General features: G+C 52.6%; 1 protein-coding gene across 1 annotated transcript; it reads left to right on the top strand.

The window, feature by feature from the left end:
- Nucleotides 1-4,140: 4,140 nt before the first annotated feature.
- LOC122208913 lies at nt 4,141-7,433 on the top strand. The gene is made up of 3 exons (XM_042920362.1): nt 4,141-4,707; nt 5,419-5,641; nt 7,055-7,433. Exons 1-3 carry the CDS (start codon nt 4,238-4,240, stop codon nt 7,073-7,075), a joined length of 714 nt encoding a protein of 237 aa, XP_042776296.1. The 5' UTR covers nt 4,141-4,237; the 3' UTR covers nt 7,076-7,433.
- Nucleotides 7,434-24,474: the final 17,041 nt, after the last annotated feature.

Here is a 24,474-nt window from a genome sequence, read left to right on the forward strand (position 1 = left end):
GGCTCTTTTTCCAAATAAGGTCATAGTCACCCGTTCCAGGTGAATGTATCTTCTGGATTCGACGTTTCATTAATCCTCCTTTGATGACTGGGGCTCATCTTGAAGGCTATGAATGATAGGGAGGTTGCAATGATCGGGCTCATTTTCTAACGAAATGCTTATACCGCCCCTCCTGTGTGCCAGGCACAGTAACAAGGGTAAGGCTTGTAGGTCTGAACTCATTTACACCTGATACGCCTAAGGGGTGGGTGCAGATATGATCCCTCTTGACCGATGGGGAAGTGGAGGCCAGGAGAGGGTGGGTCTCTTGGTCAAGGCCACAAGGGGAGTGGCGGACGCAGCCAACCTTAGAACCCAGGCATTTTGGGAAGATCTGTCCGCTGCTGGCTGGTGAATGGATGGGGCTGGGACCAGGGCAGGGACCTTGGAAAGAAAGATTCAAGAGGAGCTTGGGAGTGAAAGTGCGGAACACGGTGCCTGGTATGGAGGGAAGGCCAGCAAGGAGTCAAGGGTAATGTTCACGTTCCTTGGCTTCTTCTCACTGGGGGCTTCGAGGGCCTAGAATGAGCACCTCTGCCTGGCAGCAGCTTTCTCAGTGGCCTGCCCGGCTGGTGTGTCAGTGCCCCTGCGTTCTCCCTCCAAGTGGAGGTGGAGACTCCCATCTGCTTCCCCTGGGGACAGTCTGCTGTCCCCAGGGCTCACCAGCATGTTAGCACTTCCTTCTGCTCTCGCCCTCACTTTCCCTCCATCCCATCCTGGGACCGCTTCCCAAATAAGCCACCCATGCTGGAATCTTCATCCCAGAGCTTGCTTCTGGGGAAGCCCAAACAAAGACAGTGGCTAACCATGCTAGGGGACAGAGGGACAGGTTACAGGGGGAGCCCCCTCCCCCACAGGCTGAGAAAGCCCTCCTAAGGAGACTGCACGGTCGCTGGGCACAACTGCCTCAGCCTCAGCCAAGCCAGAAGGACCGTGCAACTGGGGACCTAAGAATCAGCTTGCACCTGTTTTCAGAGGTGGAGGTGGAAGCTGCCAGATGCTCTCACACATTGCTGGCAGGCATAGAAATTGGCTCGGCGGGTTTGGAAAGCGTATCGACTAAAAGCTAACCATCCAGCCCACCCTGTGACCCCACCACCCCACTCCTGGGTATACAGACCCGGGAGAACCGAGTGCACGTGTCCACCAGAAGACACAGACAAGGGTGTTTATAGCAGCATTATTCGTAAGAGCCAAAAAGCGGAAGCAACCCAAATGTCCACTAAGAGGAGAATAAACAAACCAGGGTGGTCTCGCAGTGGAAGAGCTTGAGCGCCCCCCCCCCTCCCCTTCAACAGGAGAATCGATAAAACGCACAGCGACTTAGTCGTGTGATGGAATTCTGCAGAAAAAGGCCAAAAGAGCCAACTTCTGATACCCACAGTGGCGTGAATTAATTGGACACACGTTACGTGTGTGAAGGAGCCAGGAGGGCTTGCCGGAGGGTTCCATTTACGTGAAGTGCATGGACGGGCACGAGGCATCTATGACTACAGAGGTGATAACCGTGGTCACTGATAGTGCAGGGGGTGGGAGGTGTCATCGACTGGGAAGGGAGGAGGGAAGCTTCTGGGGTGATGAAGATGCTCTACAGCTCGATCTGCAGCCACACGGGTGTTTAAACACCCCTGGAGCTCCACATTTTTAAGATTTGTGTCGTTTACTTTCTGTGTTACACACCCCCTTTTTAAAAGTGGCGTCAGGTCGACACAACCCAAATATCCACCAACAGGTAATAGATGTGCTATTTACAGACGATGGACGATTATCCGTCCGTAAGACAGGATGAAGCGTGGACACACGGTCCCTCGTGGATGAACCTCAAAGACATCATGCTGAGTCACCTAAGCCAGACACAACAGACCACATATTGGTGGATTCCATATATAGGCAATAATCTAAAATAGGCAAATCTGCACAGAAAGAAAGCAGACTGGTGTTTACGAGGGGCTGGGGAGTGACTGCCTCATGGATATGGGGTTTTATTGGGGGCTGAGGAAAATGCTTTGGAACTAGATAGAGGTACTGATTGCACGATAGTGTAAACGCTCTAAATGCCTCTTTAAAATGGTTTCTTTTATGTTACGCGAACGTCACCCCAATTTGTTAAAACGGCATCGAAAAAGAATTCTCTTAACGAAGAGATGGCCGCTGCTCCTCTCTGCTGTGTCTGGGTCTGGGAGGGTGAGTGGTGCCCTGGCCACCATGACTTCTCTCAGCGCAGTGCTGGCCCGTCGTTGTGAACGTTTGTCCCCGCCTCAAAAACGCTCTACTGCCATCTGCTGGACAGTCGTCATTATACCAGTTTGCATAGTAAATCCACACACTCCCTTAAATGTGGGGCATCCTCGTACAGTGCACAACGTGCACAGCTGTATGTGGTGGGATATCTGACTTTGCTTTATTTTTCAGTGTCCTCTATTCAGGTTGGGGTGGGGCCTTGAAAACCTCAGTGCTGGCCTTCCTTCCCGTGCCGTCTCTAATGCTGGCTAAGGCTAGCCTGAGCTAGCCTCTCAGGTTCGGCGGGGAGATGAAGTCCTCGTGGTTCCTGATCCACGCATCAGTGCGTGGAGACCTGCCCTCCGGACACACCTCCAGAAAGGAAACCTTGTCCGGAGCACATTTGGTCATCCCCACGGCAGGAGAAGGCTGAGCACTGGCTAGAAGGTCTCCACCAAACTCCTGGCAACAGACCTCTTGGCTGTTTGTGTTTCCTCTCAGTGTAATGGTAGGAACGACAAGCTGTTCCTCGAAAATACCAGGCTTTGTCTCCTCTCGGATTTGCCAGGTAGGAGAAGAGGCTGTTGCATCCAGTGGGAAGGAGGCTCAGGGAACGGGGCGTTGGATACACCATGTCAGCTCCTCTTTGGGGCTCCCCCCAGCAGTGGCCACAGGGGTTTGCTGAAGTGGAGGTGGGTCAGTGATTCCCTCCGGGAGGTTTTAATGGAGAGCAATAATGCATCATAAGCCCCTCCCGGCCCTGGAGTTACAGAGGCGTCCGTATGCGCATGGGGTTGGGGGTTCTCTCCCCTGGTGGTGGCTGTTCAGGATAAGTCCTGCCTTATAGAAATAGGATGCAAGTCATTTATATAATGTAAATTGTTCTAGTGTCCACATTTTTTAGAGAAAAAGGCAAACTTAGGGGCGCCTGGGCAGCTCAGTCGGTTAAGCATCCAACTTCGGCTCAGGTCGTGATCTGATGATTCATGGGTTTGGGCCCCGCATGGGGCTCTATGCTGACAGTGCAGAGCCTGCTTGGGATTCTCTTTCTCTCTCTCTCTCTTTCTCTCTCTCTCTCTCTCTCTCAGAATGAATGAATTTAAAAAGAATTTTTTTAAAAAAGGAAGGGTAGTATATCATTTACAAGAGAAAGCTTGGGAGATCATAACCATGCGTTTTGGGAGGATGGATGGATGGAAGGAAGGTAAACCCCAAAGTAAAGAAAGCAAAGTGGCTCCCGATGAAACGAGACATCCGACATCTGACCTATGTCGACACCAGGGTTTGGGCAAGCAGAGTCGGTGTTGGCCTTGAGCTGAAGACAGTCAAGGGTGTACCCAGGCAGCCAGGCCACGCGCAGTCTCTGTCAGAGCTCTGTCCCTCATGTTGAGGCAGGTCCCACAAGGGATCCAGTGTCCTTCCTCCCGCGTGCTGTCAGCTCGCCAGGAGAGGGAGTTGGTTCCGTAGCCTTTCGTCCATTTACTGAGCAAAAGCGTATTGCTCTGAACCTTGAAAACACTGTGCCAAGTGGAAGAAGCCAGTCACAAAAGTGGGATCCTATACCATGATCATAGGAAAGCCCAGAATAGGGTAATCTTCGGAGAAAGTTCATTACCAGTTGCTTAGGGCTGAGGGGATGGGGGACAGGCATGGGCAGGGGTTCATTTTGGAGGTGATGACAATGTTCTAAATTGACTGCACAACTCTGTGCTAAAAACCGTGGAACTGTGCACTTGGGTGGATTGTGGGGCTGGCGAATTGTATCTCAACGAGGCTTTTTTTTTTTTTTTTTTTTTTTTTTAATGCACTGAGCACCAACTGTGCGCCAGGCACGCTGGCGACTCAGGAGTAAATAAAGCAAACGCCATCCTCCACCACATTCAGTCTGAGGGAGGAGGCAGCCATTAGCCAGATAACCCCACAAACCATTTTTCATCGCGACGGCGGAGAGAGCTACAAGGAGGTGCAGGCGGCTGGAATGAGCGCCTCCAAGAGGGGGCGGCACCGAGCTCACGTGTCTCCACCTGCAAGAGCCGGAAATGACCAACTCCTGGGGCAGGTGGAGCAGGGAAGCACCTTCCAAGCGGTGGGAAGAGCCGGTGCGGAGGCCCTGAGGCAGAGGCTGGCACCGGGGAGGAACGGACCAGCAGAAGGGAGGAAGACGAAGTGGGGGGGCAGGAGCAGCAGGAGAGAGAGGCAAGGGGGCGGAGGCAGAGTGGTGGGGGAGGGATATATGACGATTTGGGAGTTGTTCAACTACAAACCGCCCCCCTCTGTTGTGGAGCGGAGCGGAGGGAGGCAGACGGAAGTCTGGGAGGGTGGAGGAGGGGGTCGGGGCTCATCACCTCCCGCATCCGATTCACATGCCATTCTCCCTAGGAAGGAAGGTCGGTTTGGCCGGCAGAGGGCCATGGGAGGACAAAGGGTCGCGGGGAAGCCGGCAGGCAGGTGAGACCTGGCGGGCCTGGCTCACACCTGTCCGCCTCCGGTGGCCAGGACGGGACAGGTCAGGAGGCAGGGGGCGGCTCCAACGCCTCTGGCGTCCCAGCTGCCGCAGATCGGGGCTGGGGCTGCGCCAGGCCGGCGGGCGGGGGCGGGAGGCGGCGTGCCGGGCCCCGGGTCCCTGACGTCAACGTTGCCATGGAGACCCCCGCTTCCCTCGGCGCGCGTCGCAGCTGCCGCAGACCCCGGGGCTGGGAAGGCTCTGCAGGGTTGAGGGGAGCGGAAAGTGCGGGCCTGGGTCCCGCCGCCCCAGAGCACCGCCCAGCGAGAGGGCGGGGTACCGAGACCCCCCGAGGGGCTCCCCGCTGCCCCCCAGCCTGCCCCCACCCCCGTCGCCCGGACTGGGAGCGACAGTCCGGGAGCTGCCTCGGCCAGAAATCAGCCCAGGGTCCTGCATGGCCCTCCCCACGGTAACACACCCAAGGGGGGCACGTCCCTCCGCCCGCGCCTCCCACTCCCAGCCCCACTGTGTTGGGCCCCCTGCCCCTTCCTTCCTTCCTTCGAGGAGCATGTAGGGCGCCCCCCCTCGATCCCCAGCGCTTGCGGTCCTCGGCGGGGACCCAGCGAGGGAGAAGGGGAGTCCTAACACCGCCGCCCGCCTGCTGGCGCCGCCCTCCCTGGAGCTCACGTACGAAACGGTGTTTTCTTTGTCTCTAGACCTTGTTCAGTCGAATCTCTCCAGGTTCTTAAAGACGCCTTCAGGAACAGACTGGCCAGGCTGGCTGACTTCAGCCTCGCCGCCACCTGCTTTTCGTGCCTCTTCTCTTTTCCGAGCTCCTTCCTCCTCCGCGGGAGTGAAAGAAAGGGACGCCCGTCCCGCGCTTCCCGGGTCTTGCCCTTGTCCTTGTTTGCCCGCTGCTGCTTCCCTGTTGTGGCCCAGGTGTGTGCACTTGGGAAGACTGTGTGGAGTGGGGTGAGGGTCCCCAGGACGGGTCCCCCCCCCACCCCCACAGCTCCCTCTCCCAGCTGCTGGTCACACACACACACACACACACACACACACCCCGCCCCCCAGCTGCTTCCTGCTGGGGGCTCCTCACCCTGGAGCCAACCTTTTTGGTTGGGATGCTGGAAATCGCTCTTGGCGTTCCTTCCTCCCTGGTGTCCATGTGACTTCCAGAACCTCACACCTTCCTGACACGCCCTGGTCACCTCTCCCCACCCTGGCCCCTCTTACCACTTCTCTTTTCCCTGACTCGTGCAGAGCAGGGGTGAACTTGAGACCCGGGGAGGGAAGCGTCTCTCTTCTTTTCTTCCCACCCCAGTCTTCTGTTGGTGCTGGGATGATATAAGGGAAAGCAGGACCTTCGCAGCCACTTGGTAAATAAACCCTGAGGTCTGGTCTCCAGTTTTCTGACTTTCTCTAGAATCTGGGGGACTTAGACCTGGAGGATGATTTCAAGGCTGCTGGAGAAGTCCCACTTAATACTCTCTTAATCATTCATCCATCCACCTTAAAGACCTACTGCATGCTGGTCACTCAGCTAAGTGTGGGGATCTAGCAGTGAATAAAGACCAAAGCCCCTTTTGTGGAGCCTATGTCTGAGAGGAGTCAAGCAACAAAATAAGAAAAAGATGTAGTGTCTTTTTTTTTTTTTAATGTCTTTATTTATTTTTGAGACAAAGAGACACAGACCATGAGCAGGGGAGGGGCAGAGAGAGAGGGCGACACAGAATCTGCAGCAGGCTCCAGGCTCTGAGCTGTCAGCACAGAGCCTGACGCGGGGCCTGAACTCATGGAGTGTTCTCGAGATCATGACCTGAGCTGAAGTTGGGCGCTCAACCGACTGAGCCACCCAGGTGCCCCAAGATGTAGTGTCTTAAAAGGAGAGATGTGATGGGGAAAAAGTTGAATCCAAAAAGGAGGATGGAGAGAGTGGAGGGAAGGTGGCTAGGGAAGGCCTCACTGAGAAGGAAGGGGACATCTGGGCACAGCCCTGAAGGAGGGGAGGGAAGAGCCAAGGGATATTTGGGGGGAAGAACATTCCAGGCAGCAAGAAAAGCCAGTGCAAAGGCCCTGAGGTGGGAGCAGGCATGGAGTGTGAGAGGAACGGGGGACGATGGTGCAGCCAGAGCAGAGTGAGCAAAGCAGGGAAGAGAGGAGAGGGCTGAGAGTCACCTGCGGGCCCTGCCGGCTGCTTGGAGGACGTGGGTTTTCCTGGCACTCTTCCCTCTTGTCCTGGCAGCTCAGCAGACATGCATCAGTACCTGCTGCCCCTGGCCCTTTGCTGAGGGTCCTCCTGTGCACCATGACATCCAGTCTCAAAATACCCTCATTATCCCCATTTTGTAGATGAGAAAACAGAGGCGCTAGCATGTCAGGTAAACCCTGAGGGATAAGAAGAGATTCATCTGCAAAAAGGTATGTGTGGGGTGGGGAGGGCCCAAGGCTGTCTGATGATGGTCTCAGGGAGGAGACAATGAGGCCTCTGCCATACAGAAGGAAAGCGGCCTTTCTGTGGCTGCCCCACTTGGCCTCCAGAAAAGCCCAAATCTTCCAGGCCTGAAGGGTTTGTGGGAGGAAATGAGGAGGAAAAATGTGAGGCCGGATGGACTCGGCTGGGGAAGCTACTTCGAGGGAGGTGGCCACCCTCCTGGCCAACTCGCCGAGTCCCCTGGCCTGTCTCAGCAAGTGCCATGGGCTTGATGCTGAGAAAATGTTTGATCATTCATCTGACAGGGGTCTCCTTTGTGCTGGGCCGTGTGTCCTGTGATGGGTGGGTGGGGAGGTGGCTGTGGAAAGGGCTGAGCGGATGATTCTGTGACTCCTGAATGGATGCATTAATTACCTACCGCTGCGTAACAAATCACCCCAAATGCAGCGACTGGAAACGAGCGTGTTTGTTTCTGCGGCTCAGGAACTCCGGAGTGACTCAGCTGGGTCGTTCCGGCTCACGGCTCGTTCCCACATGGCGGCCATCGAGATGTCAGCCGAGGCCGTGGCCTTGTTTGAAAGCTCTGCTGGGCTGGAGGACCCCCTTGTGTGACAGTGCCCCACAACGCTTCTGGCGGGAGGCCTCAGTTTCTCCTCACACGGTTGTCCAGAAGGCTCCTTGAGTGTTGCTTTATGCAGCTCCCCCTAGGGTGAGTCATCAGAGAGAAAGACCAAAGTAGAAACTAGGGTGGCACCGGGTCTCTGATATCCCCCACCGTCACTTCTGCTTTGGGCTCGTTTGTTAGCAGCAAGGCACTAAGACCAGCCCACGCTCAGGGGAGGGAGATTAGGGTCCACCTCTTGAAGGAAGAGCATCAAAGAATTTGTGGACGGAGTTTAAAACCATGACAACAGGTAAATGGATGGTGCACCCACTCTTCTTCCCTGATGCTGGAATCTTAGAATAATCTCCGACCACAGCTGTTGGTGAAATCCCCCTGGGACACTTGTAGCTGTCCAAACCCCGGCCCCTCTTACTGAGCTGGTCTGAGCCGGGACTTGGACATGTGTGGTTTCGTTGTGTGCAATAATTTTTTTTTTTAAATGTTTGTTTATTTCAGAGAGAGAATGTGCAAGCAGGGAAGGGGCAGGGAGAGAAGGGGACAGAGGATCTGTGCTGCCAGCACAGAGCCCGAGGCGGGATTCAAACTCATGAACCGCGAGAGCGTGACCCGAGCGGAAGTTGGATGCTTAACTGGCTGAACCGCCCCGGCGCCCCTGTTGTGTGGAATGCTCTTAAACTTTAATCGTGACGTTTATGTTTCCGCTACATTATTTTTTTATTGTGGTAAAATGTGCATAACGTAAAATGGACCGTTTTAGCCCTTTTTGAGTGTGCACTTCGGTGGCAAGAAGTACGTTCACGTTGTGGTGCAACCGTCACCTCCAGAAATGTTCACCTTCCCGAACTGAAACTGTACCCCTTAAACGCTGACTCCCCACCCCTCCCGCCTCCAGCCCATAGTGACCCCCGCTTTCTGTCTTTATGAATTCAACTACTCGAGACCGCAGAGGGCTCCCTTGTGTCTGGCTTGACCCAGCACAGTGACTTCCAGAGCTCATGCACGCGGTACGCGTCCCAGGGTGTCATTCCCCTCATGGCCGAATAGCATTTCATTGTACGGACCACACTGTGTTTATCCGTCGTTCGGCGGTGGGCACTGGGGTGGTTTTCACGCTGGTATTTTTAAGGCTCCGGAGTGATACTCATGACCCATCAGGGATGAAAATCGAGGTCTTAGACCAGTGGTTCTTAAGCCTGGCTGAGCATCCAAATCACCTGGTAGCTGTTAACAAAACAAGCCAATGCCTGGTGAGCATCACAGACCTGCAGACCAGCTGAATTGGATTCTCTGGAGGGGGACCCCGGAGTCTGCAAGAATCTGCAGTTACTTCCAGAAGGCCAGGGTGTGAAGACTCATTTCCAGGTCTCTGCTGCCCCCTGGTGGCAGTACCTGGGATCGTCTGCAGCACTGGCTTGCCCGCCCCCTAAGGAGCCCAAAAGAGCCAGTCCCCAGAGCCATTCCTTGGGGGGTCTGGGGAACCTGCGGGGCTCTCCCTGCCTGTCCTCCCCCACTGTACTTCCTGGTTTCAGAGGAGCCTATTAGGAGAAGGCACAGGCAGGCGGAGGACTCCGCTTTGCTCCTTGCCAGCTATATGACCTTGAACAAGCCATTTACTTGTTTCAGGGACATGACCACTGCTCTCCTCTCCCCGCCCCCCCCCCACCCCCCCTGCCCCGTCAAGTCCCTGAGATCACAGTTAAGTATGTGTGTTAGCTTTGGGGAGAACCTAGAATTTCTTGTCCTTGGCTCCGTTGACAATTGGGTAGGATTATTCCTCATGGTGGGGCCATCCTGTGTATCGTAGGGTATTAAACAGCATCCCTGGCCTCAACCCACTAGATGCCAATGAAAACCCCCAGTTTTGACGATCAACACTGTTTCCAGACATGAAGAAATGTCCCCTGGGGGGAGGGTTGCCAGACAAAATGCAGGTTTCCCAGTTAGATTTGAATTTCAGAGAAGCGACTCACAACTTTTTGGTAGAATTCTGCCCTCAAGATTGCATTTTTACTTGCTAAATCCAGAAACCCTGCGAAACCACCTCAGTTGAGAAACACTGCCCTGTGAGTGCCTGATACTTGGGTAGGAGGCTAAGATACCAGATGGAGAAGAGGCAGCAGGAATGCACTGGCCCAGCCTGGCCGGGGAGGGGTGCTGTCTGGGGGCAGGCCCGGCAATGATGAGTGAGGTGAGGCTTGGGGAGAAGGGTGGCCGTGGGAGAGGAAGCTGGGCTCACAGTCAGGCCAAGTCCCTCTGGGGGCTCAGAGCCACTGATGTGCAGGGACAGGGGACACCTTGTTTCCCCAGCACCTGGGGACAGGGCAGTTTGTGGCCGACCACAAGTCGGAGCAGTTCACCCCCAGCTTCTCCCCAGAGAGAACCCCCAGTGGTGGGGAGTCAGGCCCAACTTGCTCATTTGCAAAAGGAAGAAACAGGCCCAGAGAGGGGCAGTGACTGTCCCCAAGCCACACAGCCAGCTTGTGGCCCCAAGGTGGGATCAGGCTCCTCAAGCCAGGACTTGTGCCCCTGGGGTGGAGCCTGGGTATGTTCTCAACTTGGGGTGAGTCCTCTGAGAGTTCCCAGAATTTTCCAGATGCAGAGGTACTGAAGCCAGACTTCACCCTGAGGCCGGACCACCTGAGGCTGTGGTCCCCAGCTGCTCTCCATACTACTCCAAGGGAGTGCTGGGACCCCTTCTGGGGCTGTCCCTGTCATGTCCATCTCCTGACACTGACTGATAGGGAGAGGCGACATGGAGAAATGGAACAGTGCTTGGGCTTGGAGCCAGACTGTCTGGGGCTGAATAGTGGCACTGCCCTCACTAGCTCTGACCTGAGGCAATCTGTGCCTCAGTTTTTCATCTGTAAACTGGGAATGATGAAAATGATACCTACTTTGAAGGGTTACTAGGATTTGATGAATTAACAAGGAGGAATGCTTAGAACAGTTAAGTGGCAGGTAGTAAGGTTTAGCATTTATCTTACTTCCCTCTAGACTTCCGGTGACATCAGCCCTTCTCCTTGGGAAGCTGGTTCACCGGGCTGTCAATCATAGTCACCAACCCTGCCCTGCCCTGCCAGACACTGGAGTCAAGCAAGGAGCAGCCACTGCACCCTGTTGCCCAGTCACTGGGTTGATGAGTGAGACAACCCTGAAGAAGGTCTATTGAGTTCCTGGATCCAGCCTGACCTGAAGCTAGTTCCCAATATGTGAGACAATAAATTCCCCATTTCACTTAGGCATGTTTGAAGGGAGTTCTGACCCATATACCCTTTTTGCTTCATAGAGCAAGAGAGGTTCCCCCAAGGCAGCCCCCTTCTCCCATGGACCAAGCCTCTCAGCCTTGGTTTTGATCCAGCCCCACACAAGGCCAATAACCCACTCTCAGGGAGTCAGAGGGAGTTTCTCCGTTTGAGCTGTGGTTGGAACTCAGAGCAACAGGAAACAAACTCGTATAAAGTACCTTGATGTGTCACGTGTAGTGCTGGGGCTTTGTAATAAGAATTCCCCAAGCCCACACAGCCTAGAAGTGGAATCACTTCAGTGTGAACCCAGGTAGTCTGACTCTAAAGCAGGTACGCTTCCCAATGTACCACATGACTTATTACCTGCAGGGGGGATTTTCTGTTCCATTGAAAATTCTGATTGTAAAAACGTAAAATTTACCATGGGGAGGGGGAGCAGTTTAAGTCAGCATCGCCCTTCTCAGCCAGAAGATGACCTAGACAATCAGTTACTCCAAGTGGCCTGGTGCCCTGGAAAATAGGAGGCTAGGTCCCATTCATTCCCTCAACCCCTACTAAGTGCCTGGCAATGTTCAAGGCAGGGCCCAGGGTTTGACGTGAAACAGTGAGGAGCCTGGAGGGAGCTTCTTCTCGGGGTTCACCCCGCACCTGCACAGCCTCAAGAGGGAGCGCCACCTTCAGTCCTGTGCCCGGGAGTCTATCTGGGCCCCTCTTGGTCACTCTAGTCCCAGCAAAGTCCTGGGCAAAGAGCAGGTTCAGGGTCAAGAAGAATTTAGTTGAGTGATGGAGTCCCACCCCAGCCAGAGCAGAAACTCCCAAGGCACCGTCCCTGAGAAATGATTCTGTCAACAAGGTGTCCGAGGGGCACTTAGCACAGTGATATACAACGTGGCCTAATCGCTGCTGTTGGGGGTCCGGGGAAGAGACCGAGGGCAGATAGACACCAGCACACATAAACCCCGCATTACTGCCTGTGGACAGTGTCCTGAAGGGAAGGGTGGCGTGGTCTGCAGGGGCGTTACCAGAATCAGGACCCCCGCTCCCAGGAGGTGATGGTTAGGCTGGCCAGCTCCTCAGAGGCCTGGAGCCTAGCACTGGCCTCCCCCAACCTTCTAAATTTAGTCATAACCAGGCTGCTCCCTTTGTTCCTCTAGCCCTGGGCGTGGTAGCTGCTCTGTGTCATTATTAACCCACAATACCTTTTTAGTTGACCGTTCTTTACATTCTCTCTGTTGAAAGAACCAGAGTGCTTTCTATCCCTTGGTAGGACTCTGAATGGCACAGAACAAACTGCTGCAAGCTGAGGAAAGAGCAGAAGGTAGCCCAGTCCAGGCAGAGGCACCTGCATGGCGTGGCCAGAGGCTAGGAGGCCGGAGGGAGTGAGGCACATTGCAGGAGCCAGGACCAGTGGAGCTGGAGGGGATTAATGGGGTGGCAAGTAGAATAAGATGAAACTGGACAGGTCAGCTCTTACATGGCATGGAGTCTGGATGGGATCCTGGGAGCAATGGGGAGCCATGGAATGCAATACAGCGACTGAGTGATTTAACTTTCAAAGATTGCCCTGGCTGCCGTAAGCCTAACTCGCTGTTGGGGGCAAGAGTGGGCAGGAGCAAGATAGCATGTTAAAAGGTGCTAACTCCTTTGTTTTTTGTTTTTTCCTTTCTTTACTGCTTGGAAGGGAGGCGTCTCAAGGAAGAAAAACATGGGGGCGATTCTGGCGCAACATGATGTCACAAGATAAAGGACAGGACCTCATGGCCGCTCGAAAACTCAACAGTAAAGAGAATGCCAGGACCCTAAATGAACCCCTACTAACCCTAAGTGAGTCAGAGAAAGTCTCCACCGATGACTCCCCAGGACCGTGCGGCCACCAACGGAGCCAGCCTGCTGGCCAAAAGAAGGTAGAAAGCGCTTTCAGGCCTACCCAGTGTCTCCTGGCGGAAAAGTGTGGCCCTTACTCCCCCAGATGCCATGAGGCCACGTAAGGGGTGACGGCCCCGAGCTGCTCGCGGTCTGGCTCCCCGCAGAAAAACCCCAACTCCCAAGAAACGCCAGGGCCGGAAGCGGAAACGCGGGTGCGTGCGTACTGCATTCTGGGAAGTGTAGTCCGGAAGAGTCCGTGAGAGCGGTGCATTTTGGGGAAGGTAGTCCTCTAGTGGTCTGAGAGCCGGCGGCGTGAGCTGGAGTGGTTCACCTAAACCCCACGCCGTGGCGGGGGTTAACAGTTTGGGGACTTAGAGTGAATACGTAGAATTTGTTTTTGTCTCTCCCAACCACCAATACCCACGGAAGCGGAGAATAGGACCTATCCACGCTTCAGTGATGGCAAGCAGGCCTGAGTTATTCCGCCCTCGAACGAGTAAATCAGCTGCTTAACCTCCCGGAACCTTTGTTTCCGTATCTGTAAAACGGGCAGATTAATCATTCTCACTTGGCAGCCTTGATAACTCAATCAAGTAACTCGCAAGGTGCTTAACACACCTTCCTTGCTTGACAAACCCCTCTTCCCTTTGAAGCTGAGCGTGCAGAGCAAATGGATGTGTTTTGTAATCAGGAGCAAAAATTGTGCTTCAGCGGAGCACTTGGGGCGTTTTCTTTGCAAAGTAGGAGTTCCTGCAAATTCCAGCCAAAACTCATAGGGGGAAATATAAGGAAATCTTGTCACCCAGAGACTCAGCAAGGACGTGTGACCTTACTAGCCAACACACAGTAAGATGTAAGTTAAAAAATGAGACGGGTGCCTGGGTGGCTCAGATGGTTAAGCGTCTGACTTGGCTCAGGTCATGGTCTCATGGTTGGTGAGGTTCCAGCCCCGCGTTGGGCTCCGTGCTGGCAGTGGGGAGCCTGCTTGGGATTTTCTCTCCCTCCCTCCCTCCCTCCCCACCCCCTTCTCTCTCTCTCTCTCTCTCTGTCTCTCTGTCTTTCTGCCCCTCCCCCACTCGTACTTTCTCGCTCAAAATAAATAAACTTTAAAAAAATGAGACAAACTTCTGGAGCAGAGTGTCCTCGCATGTTATCAGTGGAAATATTAATGGGTTCATCCTTTATAAAGGGCAATTTTTGCGGGTGCAAAGTTTCCAGTTGTAGGAATTTATCCTATAGACACACTAGACTGTTTCAAAGTGACAGAAGTTTAAGAATATTCATTGTAGCGTTGTTTATGAAACATGCCTGGAAATCGTCCAGGCCTCTATGGGCAGAGGACAAGTTACAAAAATGATGGTACATCCATGCACGGGGATGCTATGTTGCCGTTAACATTAATGAGGTGTGATATCACTTATGTAACATTCCTGCACAAAAATGTTTATCCTAAGTATATTGTGAAGAAAGTCTCAGAGAAATCCAAATTGTGGGATATTTTGCAAAACTGGCCTAGACCCTCAAAAATGTTGATGTCGTGAAAGACCAAATAGACTGGGAGATTGAAAGAGGTTAAACAGACCTGGCAATTAAGTGCACTGGGCAATCCTTCATTGGAACCTGGATTCTTTAAAAAGGACATTTTAATCAGACACCTTGGGAAATTTGATTATGGACCATATGTTTGATAATAGCAATGTATCAATGTTGATTTTCCTGAACGTGATCATTGTATTGTGGTTGTGTAGGATAATGTCCTTAGTAGCTATCTGCTGAAGTATGTAGCATTGAAATATTAACCCTTGGCTCTTGGATAGTTTAGAAAAAAGAGCAACAGGTAAAGCAAATGCGGTGTGTATTAACAGTTGTTGAATCCAACTTTAAATATATGGTTTTTCATGTTCCTCTTCTTGCAACTTTTTTTATAGTGTTGAAACTTTCAAAGTAAACAGTAGGCAGCAAAAAGAACGAGAAAGCTCCATATGCACTGATGGGGGAAAAGCTTCAAGAAATGGGTAAGATTTTTTTTTTTTTTTTAAGCAAGGTGCAGAGGTGGAAATGCACAAAACACCCGGGGATTGAGGACGCAAAAAGGAGATGACAAAGGTTGCCTCTTGGAAGGGTATCTGGGGGTGGGGGCAGGGGTGGGGGGAGTGGGGTCAGAAGTGGGAAGATTTGCCTCTCGCACTTACCCTTTTAGACCTTTTGAATTTTGTATCCTGTCCATTCAGATAAAAAAGTAATAATAACTTCGAAGAAGGCTGTTACTGGGAAGGCACTTGTGGTCAGGAAACCCCAGACTAGGCTCCCCTGCTCCACAGCTGTAGACCTGTTGGGAAACCCAAAACAGAAGGAAGGAAAACCAGTTACTTTCACATCCTTTCCCACATGTGATTCTCATCACAACCCAGTGAGTCAGACAGGTTTTATTTGACCCATTTTATAGATTAGGAAAACTGAGGACCAGAGAGTCTTAGCAACTTGTCTGAAGTCATGCAGTGAGACACTATTAGAGCTGAGATGGAAACTGAGTCCTTCCCAGTGACCCAGCCTGGCTCCTTCCCTCCTGCAGGTGACCGCTCCAAGCTCTAAGGGTTGGATGTAGCAAGAGAGAGCCCAGGGGCGGAGGGCAAGGGTGGGGTTGACTTCCAGGCTCTGGGTGCTCACTGAAGCTCAGCCCAGTTGCCTTCCCGCTGTTGCTTTTACACAGGGCTGTCCAGGCAGGAAGCAGAAGTCAACCCTAGGCACCCAAAGCATAGGTTTGATTTACATGTTCATGGGCAACTGGTTTGAGAGTTTATTTTGGGGACCAAGAGCTAACTCAGCCAAAGAGCCTCTTCCCTGAGCCCATCTGGGCTGCTTTTTACCATCTGTGTATCTTTTTTTCTTTAAGTTTATTTACTTTAAGAGAGAGTGAGAGCGAGCCTGCCCAAGCAGAGGAGGGGCAGAGAGGGAGGGAGAGAGAATGCCAAGCAGGCTCTGCACTGTCAGCTTAGAGCCCGATGCAGTGCAGGCTTCGATCCCATGAACTGTGAGGTCGTGACCTGAGCCAAAATGGAGTCAGATGCTTAATTGAACTGAGCCACCCAGGCCCCCCCCCCCCCCCGCATCTCTGTGATCTTAAAGTGGTCTTTTTAATAAAAAAAATAATGAAAATAGTAGATGGATATTGTTACCAAGTCTAACAGTAAAGTACTTAATGGCAATTTGGCATTTCTGTCGAAACGTAAAACATGTATATATGCTTTGATATCTGATCCAGTGTTTACAATGGAAACTAATTTTTTTCTGTGAATATACCCACCCAAGTGTTCAAAGATATGTATGGAAGAATGCATTGCTTATAAGAAAAACAAAGACACAGAACTGTGAACAACCCACCAGCAGAGCCATTGCTTAATTCAAGTGGGCACCATCCACATTGAATAAAAACAAAGACAGTGCGGGTTGCTAGATTTACTGACCTGAAAAGATGTCCACGGTATATTGTTAAAGAAAGGTCCCATTTCGAGGAAAAAAAAACCAAGTTATAAGCATATATACACATAGAGATCTACATGTTTGAACAAATGTAGAAAAACATTTATAAAAAGTGTAAATTATTTGATTTGAATGTAAAAAGAGCATGTAATTTTCATTTTTTGAGGGATAATGAGGTTGACTTTTTTTTTTTTTTAAGTTGGCCACTTGTGTTTCCTCTTGTGGGAATTGCTAAAATATTACTGTCCCTTGGTCTTCTGTCACGCCAACTGGGTGTAAAAGCTTTGGGCACCACGTCTCCTAAGAGTTTCTATTTACATTGCCAGTGCTTCCTTTAGGTGGGTATTTTGGAAATGAGGTTGCTGAACTTGAGGCAGAGGATGTTCATTCTCAGTCCATTCTCAGTCTTCGTATAATGAGGTGTCCTGTGGGATAAAGGGCTCTGAGAAGTGAAGGCGTTTCCTGCCCAAAGCACGGTTGCAATGTCTTCCTTTCTTTCGATTCTAGGATTTTGCAAAGCGTACTCTTTAGCTCTTGGTGGACGTGGACGGTGTGAAGGTGGAGGTACTTATAATGTTTGAAAAGGGGGGGAGTGGGGAGCAGAGATGGACCGCCAAGGTCTGGAGAGGGTGAGGTGCCCAGGGGACACCCTAAAAGGAAAGGTTCCAGAGGCACAAGATTTAAGGAGGCCCTCACTCCGGATGTCCCACTCGGGTCCCAGCCCTGTTGACTGCTTCTTGATGACAGAACAGAAAATCTGTAACAGCCCTTGCACTGGTGGGCTAATCGTCACTGGTGGGTGACGGATGTTTCTTCAGAGCTAGACTCAAGATGGTGTTGGCAGACCGAGGCCACCACGGGCGCCAAGGCAGCAGAGTCAGGGCTCGGCTCCCCAGGCAGTGCCCCAGACCCCTCGTGCTGTGCTGTGTTGCGTGTTGAAGGATTAGACGACGCCATGGAGGGCAGACGTCTGGACAGATGGGACTCAACCGTTCTTGTCCTTGAGTTCTTTCTGATTCTCTCTCCGTGTGTGGAGCTGCGTGGCTAAGGGTTTTCTCTGCACCTACCCTGTGCCCAGCCTCCACCTGCTACCGGCCGCAGGTCTGGGCTCCTAGAGAAGGAGGTCCCCCGAGGGCCCCGGGGCCTCAGAGATTGCCTTGACCTCACAGAAGCTGCGGCTTCTCAATCTTTCCTGCACCCGGGGCACTGCATTTTGGCATTCTGCAGCTCACGCCTCTTGACTTCATACGACAACCTTTAGAGGTAAGGACTGTGTTATCCCCATGCTGCAGATGAGGAAACCAGGGCCCAGAGAGGGGTAGCAACCTGTCCCTGACCACAGAGCTAAAAAGCAGCAGAGTAGGGATTTGAACTCCCAACTCCAGAGGCACGTTCTTCACCATGATGCCCCGCTCTTCCATTTTCAAGGACCACGAGCCTGCTGAGTGCTGGCCGCTAGGTTGGGGGTTCCCACTGTCCCCTGGACCTCGGGGGCCCCCAAGGCTGGAGGCCCAGAGGCCCTCTGAATTCTAGCGTGTTTTCAGGACATCCCTGGGGGGGGTTAAAGCAGGTTGCGGTCTTAACTTCCCGGGGTGGGAGGTTCCCAGAAGCCCAGGGCAAGCTCGGCCCCTTTTTCCTGAGGGGAGGGGGTGGTGTGAGTTGGGACACGTCCTCTTTTAAGGTTCTCTCTTGCTGCTTCTGACCACTTCCTCTTTTCCCTGGGGCGGAGGCAGGCTGTGGCTGCACTAATGGCAGGCATCCCAGCAGTGGCCCAGTGGCCGAGGAGGCCTCTCAGTCTCTCCTGGAAGGGCTTGCTTGGCTGGGCTGAGGGCACTTCTCCGCCTGGGCTTCCATCCCCTCCCCGCTGCCGCCAAGACCCTCCCCTGAGTCCCACCCAGAGAGCAGAGGGTGGGGGGCTCCCTGAGCTCTCCCTCAGCCAGACGGCTGCATACCCTCCATTCAAGCTCCACCTGGGCTGAATCTGCTTCCAGCAATTTCCATGGAGGACGTGGCCCAAGTTCAGGAACCCTGCCTGGACAGCCAGACCCCTCAGGATGCTCAGGGAGGTGAGGACCCCAGTTCTGGGTAGAAGGCCCAGCCTAGCACCTCAACCATGAGTGCCCCATGTGGTCAGGGGAGCTGTGGCCTGGGAAGAAGATGGGCTTTGAGAAATGTGGGTTCCAGGCCTGGCTCTGCCGCTTGTCGGCTGCTGTGCTTACCAGGTTGCTTTTCTTCTTGGGCCTCGGTTTCCTCATCCACGCACTGGACATAAATAACACTTCAAAAGGTTGAAGAAACAAATGCAGTGCTCTGTGTATCGTGCTAAGCAGAGAGCCTGGTACACGGCCAGGATTTAGTGTCTTGCCTGTTACTGGGCAGAAACTGCAGCTGCCCTGAGCCATCCAGGAGGCACTCCCCCTCCCCCCAGCCCCTGCAGAGGAAGGCCGGTCACAGGTCACAGCTCCCCAACCCGGTTTCCTGCCTCCACCCTGTCTCCACTCCTTTCTGCCCCAGTAGCCCCCAGCTTCCCACTTGTAGCAGGTACAGCCCTCAAGTTCAGGTGGACAGGACCATCACCTTTCCTCTGTAGCCTGTAGCCTCCCCACCCCATCTAGCCAGGTTGGTAAAACATCGACGTCAGTCATCGTTGGGATGTGCCCAGCCGAGTGTCCTGCCAAAGCCTTGGGTCATCGTTTCTTTTTATTGTGGTGAAATACGCAGAACATGAATTGAGCCACCTGTAACGATTTTTAAGGGTACGGTTCCATGGCATGAAGTATATTCACACTGCTGTAGAAACGTCGCCACCACCCATCTCCAGAACTTTCTCGTCTTCCCAAACTGAAACCGTGTCCCCGGTAAACCATGGCTCCCCATGCCTGCCCCCAGCTGCTGCAACCCTTGTTCCACTTTCTGTCTCTAGAATCAGACCGCCCTCCCTGCCTCTTAGAAGTGGAATCACGCAGTCATTGTCTCTGCGTGACTGGTTTGTTTTCGATTAGCACGGCATCCTCAAGGTTCACCCGTGTGGGGGCACGGGGCAGAATCTCCATCCTTTTTATTTTTGAATAATATTCCAACCTGTGTCTAGACCCCATTTTGCTGGTCCACGTATCCATTGGTGGACACTTGGGTTGCTTCTGCGTCCTGGCTGCTGTGAATAATGTTGCTGCGCACGGGGGTGTGCAAATACCTGTTCGAGTCCCTGCTTTCGGTTCTTGGGGGCGCATACCTAGAAGTGGAATTTCTAGATCATATGGTAATTATGTTTGATTTTTTTTTTTTTTTTTTTTAGAAAATGCCCAATGCCCAAAGGCACTGGGGAGCCCCTCTGGCCATACTGTGTACAGGGAGATAGGAAATGAGGAGCAAGACATCATAGGTTCAAATCCTGGTCCTGCCACTTCCCAGTGCTGTGACCTTGGGCGACTTACTTCATTGTCTCAGCTGTGACGAGGGATGAGAGCAGCACCTCCTGGGGCTGTGGTGGTGCTTAGAGCACATACTTTGGATGGTGCCTGGCGCACAGGGAGCCCTAGGGATGTTAGCTCTGCCTCGTGGTGCATCTGGACTCCTCCAGAGATCTGATCCTGCAACCTCACCGCTTCTGTGGTCCCATGCCAGCCTGGCCCCTCCACGGAACATGCCTTTGGAGCCGGCCCTGCTTCTTCCCCAGGACTCCGACTCCTTTCCCCCTTTTGCAGGTCCCTGGGAATCTCTCTTCATTGAGGGAGTTTCTCTTTCCCTGTCCGTCTGTGGCTTATGCTCTTGAAAACAAAAGCCAGAAAGCAATGCCTCAGGCTAACCCTGAGAGAGCCTGAGCCAGGACCAGAGGGGAAACCAAGGACACTGACCAACAGGTCAGCATGGGCACAGGCGAAGAGGACCCCTTTCTTCTTTCCTTTGACCTTGGTCATGCCATTCTCGATGACTGGGTCCGGTCTAGGCCCCGTGTTTTGGGAAGGGTGAGGAGAGCTGGGAGGGTCACTGAGGACCGCCCACAGGCATGATTACAGGGACGGGGACGAGGCACTCTGGACTGAGATGAAAGGAGCAGTGGTTTGGCACTTTCAACTCTAGGGGAGTCAGCCGGAGGGTTCCGGTCAGTGAGGGGTGGCTGCGGAGATGAGATTACCCTTCTTGCTGGGCCAGCAGCTAGGGCTCCAGGGCTGAGGCCGGCACAGTCCCACCTCTGGTTGAGGCCAAGCTGGTGTGCGGCTGTGTCTGGCCAGCTTGCCTGGTCTGCGTCCCCAGCCACCCCAGCCCCCACCCTTGCTCCCGGGAAACTACTTCTGCTGACCGCAGATGATTCCTGGAGGACGGTCAAGGCAAGACCTGGCAGGCTGAGGGCTTTGGTCCTGGGTGATCACACCTAGAGGTTGGCCCAGCTGTGTCACCTCCACCTGTGACAAGAGGGGACAGAGAAACCTCCAGGATTCCCCCCACACCCCTCCCCATTCCCTTGCTGTCCCATCACCTTTCCTTTCCTATTTTGTCTTCTCTGTTCCTTTCACCTCATACCAAGTGGTACGTGATTTGGAAATTCACAAAGCAGTGCACTTCTCTTCACCGTTTATCAATACCCAGAACCTGGTAAGGAGCCAGCACTCAGTTTCTCTCAAGTGGGCTTTAGTGAAGGGCTTTTTTCCGTGGCCCTCTGGCAGAGCTCACTAATGGGGACCCCTACTCCTGACATGATCCCTAGCATTGTCAAAACCAGTCCTGTCTTCGCTATTTGCAGACATCCCCAAAGGGGCGCTAATATCTGTTCTGGGGCATTAAATAAAATATGCTCTGAAGGTTAAGTAGGATAACATGTGGAAAATTCCTGGCACATTATAGTTATCAGGAAAAATAGTTACCGTTATTTTTTATTTTTAAAAATAATTATTATATTAAAAGGGAGGACAATATTTATTGAACACCTACTATGTCCCGGATACTGAAATGTTGGAATTCTGCCCTGGGAGTCAAGCTGACTTTCCCGGCCTACATCAGAAGCAGTGACCCCCACAAAGGTCACCATCCCAGCAACAATACAAAGTGAGGGAAGTATAGGGAGGGAAAGGACCAGCCGTGTGTCCTTAGACAAACTGCCTCACCTCTCTGAGCCTATTTCCTGACCTGTAAAGAGAGGCTGGAAATCCTCCCTTCCCCTTCTACTGGAGTCAGGGGTCAGAGGAGGTAAAGCCTGTGCCAGTCTTGGCAACCAGGAAAGTGGTGCCCAGCGGAGCAGTCGGGCAGCTCTCAGTGGGAGACAAGCCCTTACCTACACCTTTAACTGAATTCCCCGCTCTCAGCTCCTGAAAGCCATCTCTGCAGGCTTGGGGAACACCCCTCAGGGACACTAGAACTGTGCTCTTCTCCAGGGCCCATTAGGAAAAGAATGTTCTACAAGTCCACCCAAAGGTGGTCATTCCTCTGGTGACCCCCTTGTGGCCATGCCACGCTCTCATCTGTCCCATGCCCTGACTGCAGGCCAGTTGATGTGGTGTGTTTCCAGGGAGACTGGGGAAGGTGACAGCATTTCTGGGAGGAAAGATGGGCTTGTCCAGGGGCACAGTGGGATTTCCGAGGTTGGTGCTGAAGCTGAGTGGTAGAGCTGTGGTTATAAAGAGCAGGTTTGCCAAGCCGTGGAGCAGTCGGGGAGGCTGGGTGGATGGGCAGAGTTTCCCCTGGAGGCCAACTGGCTGACTTGCCATTGTCCCTGACACCTTCCAGACAAGGCTTAATGGAATGGTAGGAATTTGCTGCTGGTCTGTATTGTTATTGCCAGTGTTCACGGGGTACTTATTCTGTGCCATTGAGAAGGTTACCTCCTATAATCCCCAAACAAATTTATAGGGCGGCTGGCACTATTATCCCCATTTTACAGGTGAAGAGGCTGTGGTACAGAGAGGTTCAGTATTTTGCTCAAGGTCACACAGTGAAGGAGCCAAGCCTGGAGTCCAGCCCAGGTCATCTGAAGCCAGAGCCCATGCAGATGGCCATGCCATCCACCCTCACGGGCCAGGGAAGGACAAGCAGAGAGCTGAGTAGGGGAAAGAAGGAAGGTAATCCCTAGGTCCCAGGTCCCACGTGAACCTTTCACTGAGATTGGTGCTGAATAGTGACAGACATCACTAGAAGGGTGTCACTGGCTTTATTTTAGCGATGAAGAATGGAAACACAGAGGGGTTGAGTTGCCCAAGCAAGGGGACTACACTTTGAACCAGATGTGTCTACACTGCAGAGCATTGCTGTTTCAGTGACCCCACCACCTTATCTTGTTTCTTTGGCAGTTTGTTCCAAGTCTGATCTGTCTTGGGAACCTTGGGACCTGGAGCCCGGGCCTGGAACAGACATACCAGACCTCTATACATGTTTTCTGAAATAATGTAAGAGATCCCAGTTGTTTCCACTTGCTGCTACTTTGGGCGAGGGAGAGGAAGTGTGGTCGGAGGTGTAGTGACCTCGCATCTTTTGTGAGTGGATGTTTGCTGAGCCTGAACCCTGATGAGATGGAGAGTTTGGAAAAGAGAATCATGTTGGAGCAGGTGTATCTCCTTTACTTTGGGGGAGTTAAAGGAAAAGGAAAGCTCTAGGAAAGACCCAGATTGAAAATTTCTCCCTACCTCCCTTCCTTCCATCTATCCATCCATCTATCCATCTACCCACCCATCCACCCACATATCCATCCACTCATCCATCCATCCATCCATCCATCCATCCATCCGTGCATCTGTGCATCCACATAACCATCCACTCATCAATCCATCCATCCATCCATCCATCCATCCATCCATCCATCCATCTACCTATCTACCTGTGCATCCACATATCCAACCACTCATCCATCCATCTATCCATCCATCCATCCACCCATCAATTCACCCACCCACCCACCCATCCATCCATCCACTCATCCATCCATTGATCTGTCCATCCATCCATCCATCCATCCATCCATCCATCCATCCATCCACCTATGCATCCACTCATCCATCCACTCATCCATCCATCCATCCATCCATCCATCCATCCATCCATCCGTTCATCCGTGCATCCACATAACCATCCACTCATCAATCCATCCATCTGTCCATCCATCCATCCATCCATCCATCCATCCATCCATCCACCTACCTATCCACCTGTGCATTCACATTTCTATCCATCCACCCATCCACCCATCCACCCATCCACCTGTGCATTCACATATCTATCCATTCATCCATCCATCCATCCGTCCATCCACCCATCCACCCATCCACCCATCCATTCACCCACCCACCCACCCATCCATCCATCCATCCACTCATCCATCCATTGATCTGTCCATCCATCCATCCATCCATCCATCCATCCATCTGTACATCCACTCATCCATCCTCCACTCATCCATCCATCCACTCATCCATCCATCCACTCATCCATCCATCCATCCATCCACCCATCCATCCATCCACCTGTGCATCCACATATCCATCCACTCATCTATCCATCCATCTGCCCATCTATCCATCCATCCATCTACATATCTATCCACTCATCCATCCACTCATCCATCCATCCATCCATCCATCCATCCATCCATCCATCCATCCCTTTATAAATCTCTGTTAGTAATATGTTGGTCCCTCACCCCCAAAACTTTGTGGTTTAAACAACAATAGTAATTTATTATCATGGTTTCTGAGGGTCAGGAATTTCGGGAATATTTGGCTAGTTAGTGCTAGCTATTGGTAGGAGGTCTCAGTCGCTTTCCACCTTAACCTCTCCAGAGAGCTGCTTGAGTGTCCTCACAGCATGGTGGCTGGCTTCCTCCCAAGACAGCAGCCCAAGGGACCAAAGTGGAAGCTGCGATGCCTTTTATTTCCTAGCCTCACACGTCAGACATTGTCCCTTCCCCAGAATTCTGCCAGTCATAGAGTCAGCTCTTGTTTAGTATTGGATGAAGCAACATAAGTGCATAAATCCCAGGAGATGAGGCTCATTGGGGGCCATTTTGGAGGCAGGCCGCCATCATCCATCCATCCATCTATCCATCAATCCTTTTGTCATCTGTCCATCCATTCAATCAATAAACATTTGCTGGGCTCCAGCTTGTGCCAGGCCCTGGACACAACACACATACACCCCC

Source organism: Panthera leo, chromosome E2, assembly GCF_018350215.1.
Source record: "Panthera leo isolate Ple1 chromosome E2, P.leo_Ple1_pat1.1, whole genome shotgun sequence".
NCBI lineage: Eukaryota > Metazoa > Chordata > Mammalia > Carnivora > Felidae > Panthera > Panthera leo.

Excerpts from the sequence above, each read along its gene's own strand:
- LOC122208913 (XM_042920362.1), top strand. The coding sequence starts at position 4,238 with ATGAGCGCCTCCAAGAGGGGGCGGCACCGAGCTCACGTGTCTCCACCT. Across the intron at positions 4,708-5,418 it reads GCGGGGAAGCCGGCAGGCAG|ACCTTGTTCAGTCGAATCTC; the intron begins GTGAGACCTGGC and ends CTTTGTCTCTAG. Across the intron at positions 5,642-7,054 it reads GCTTCCCTGTTGTGGCCCAG|ATGAGAAAACAGAGGCGCTA; the intron begins GTGTGTGCACTT and ends CCCATTTTGTAG.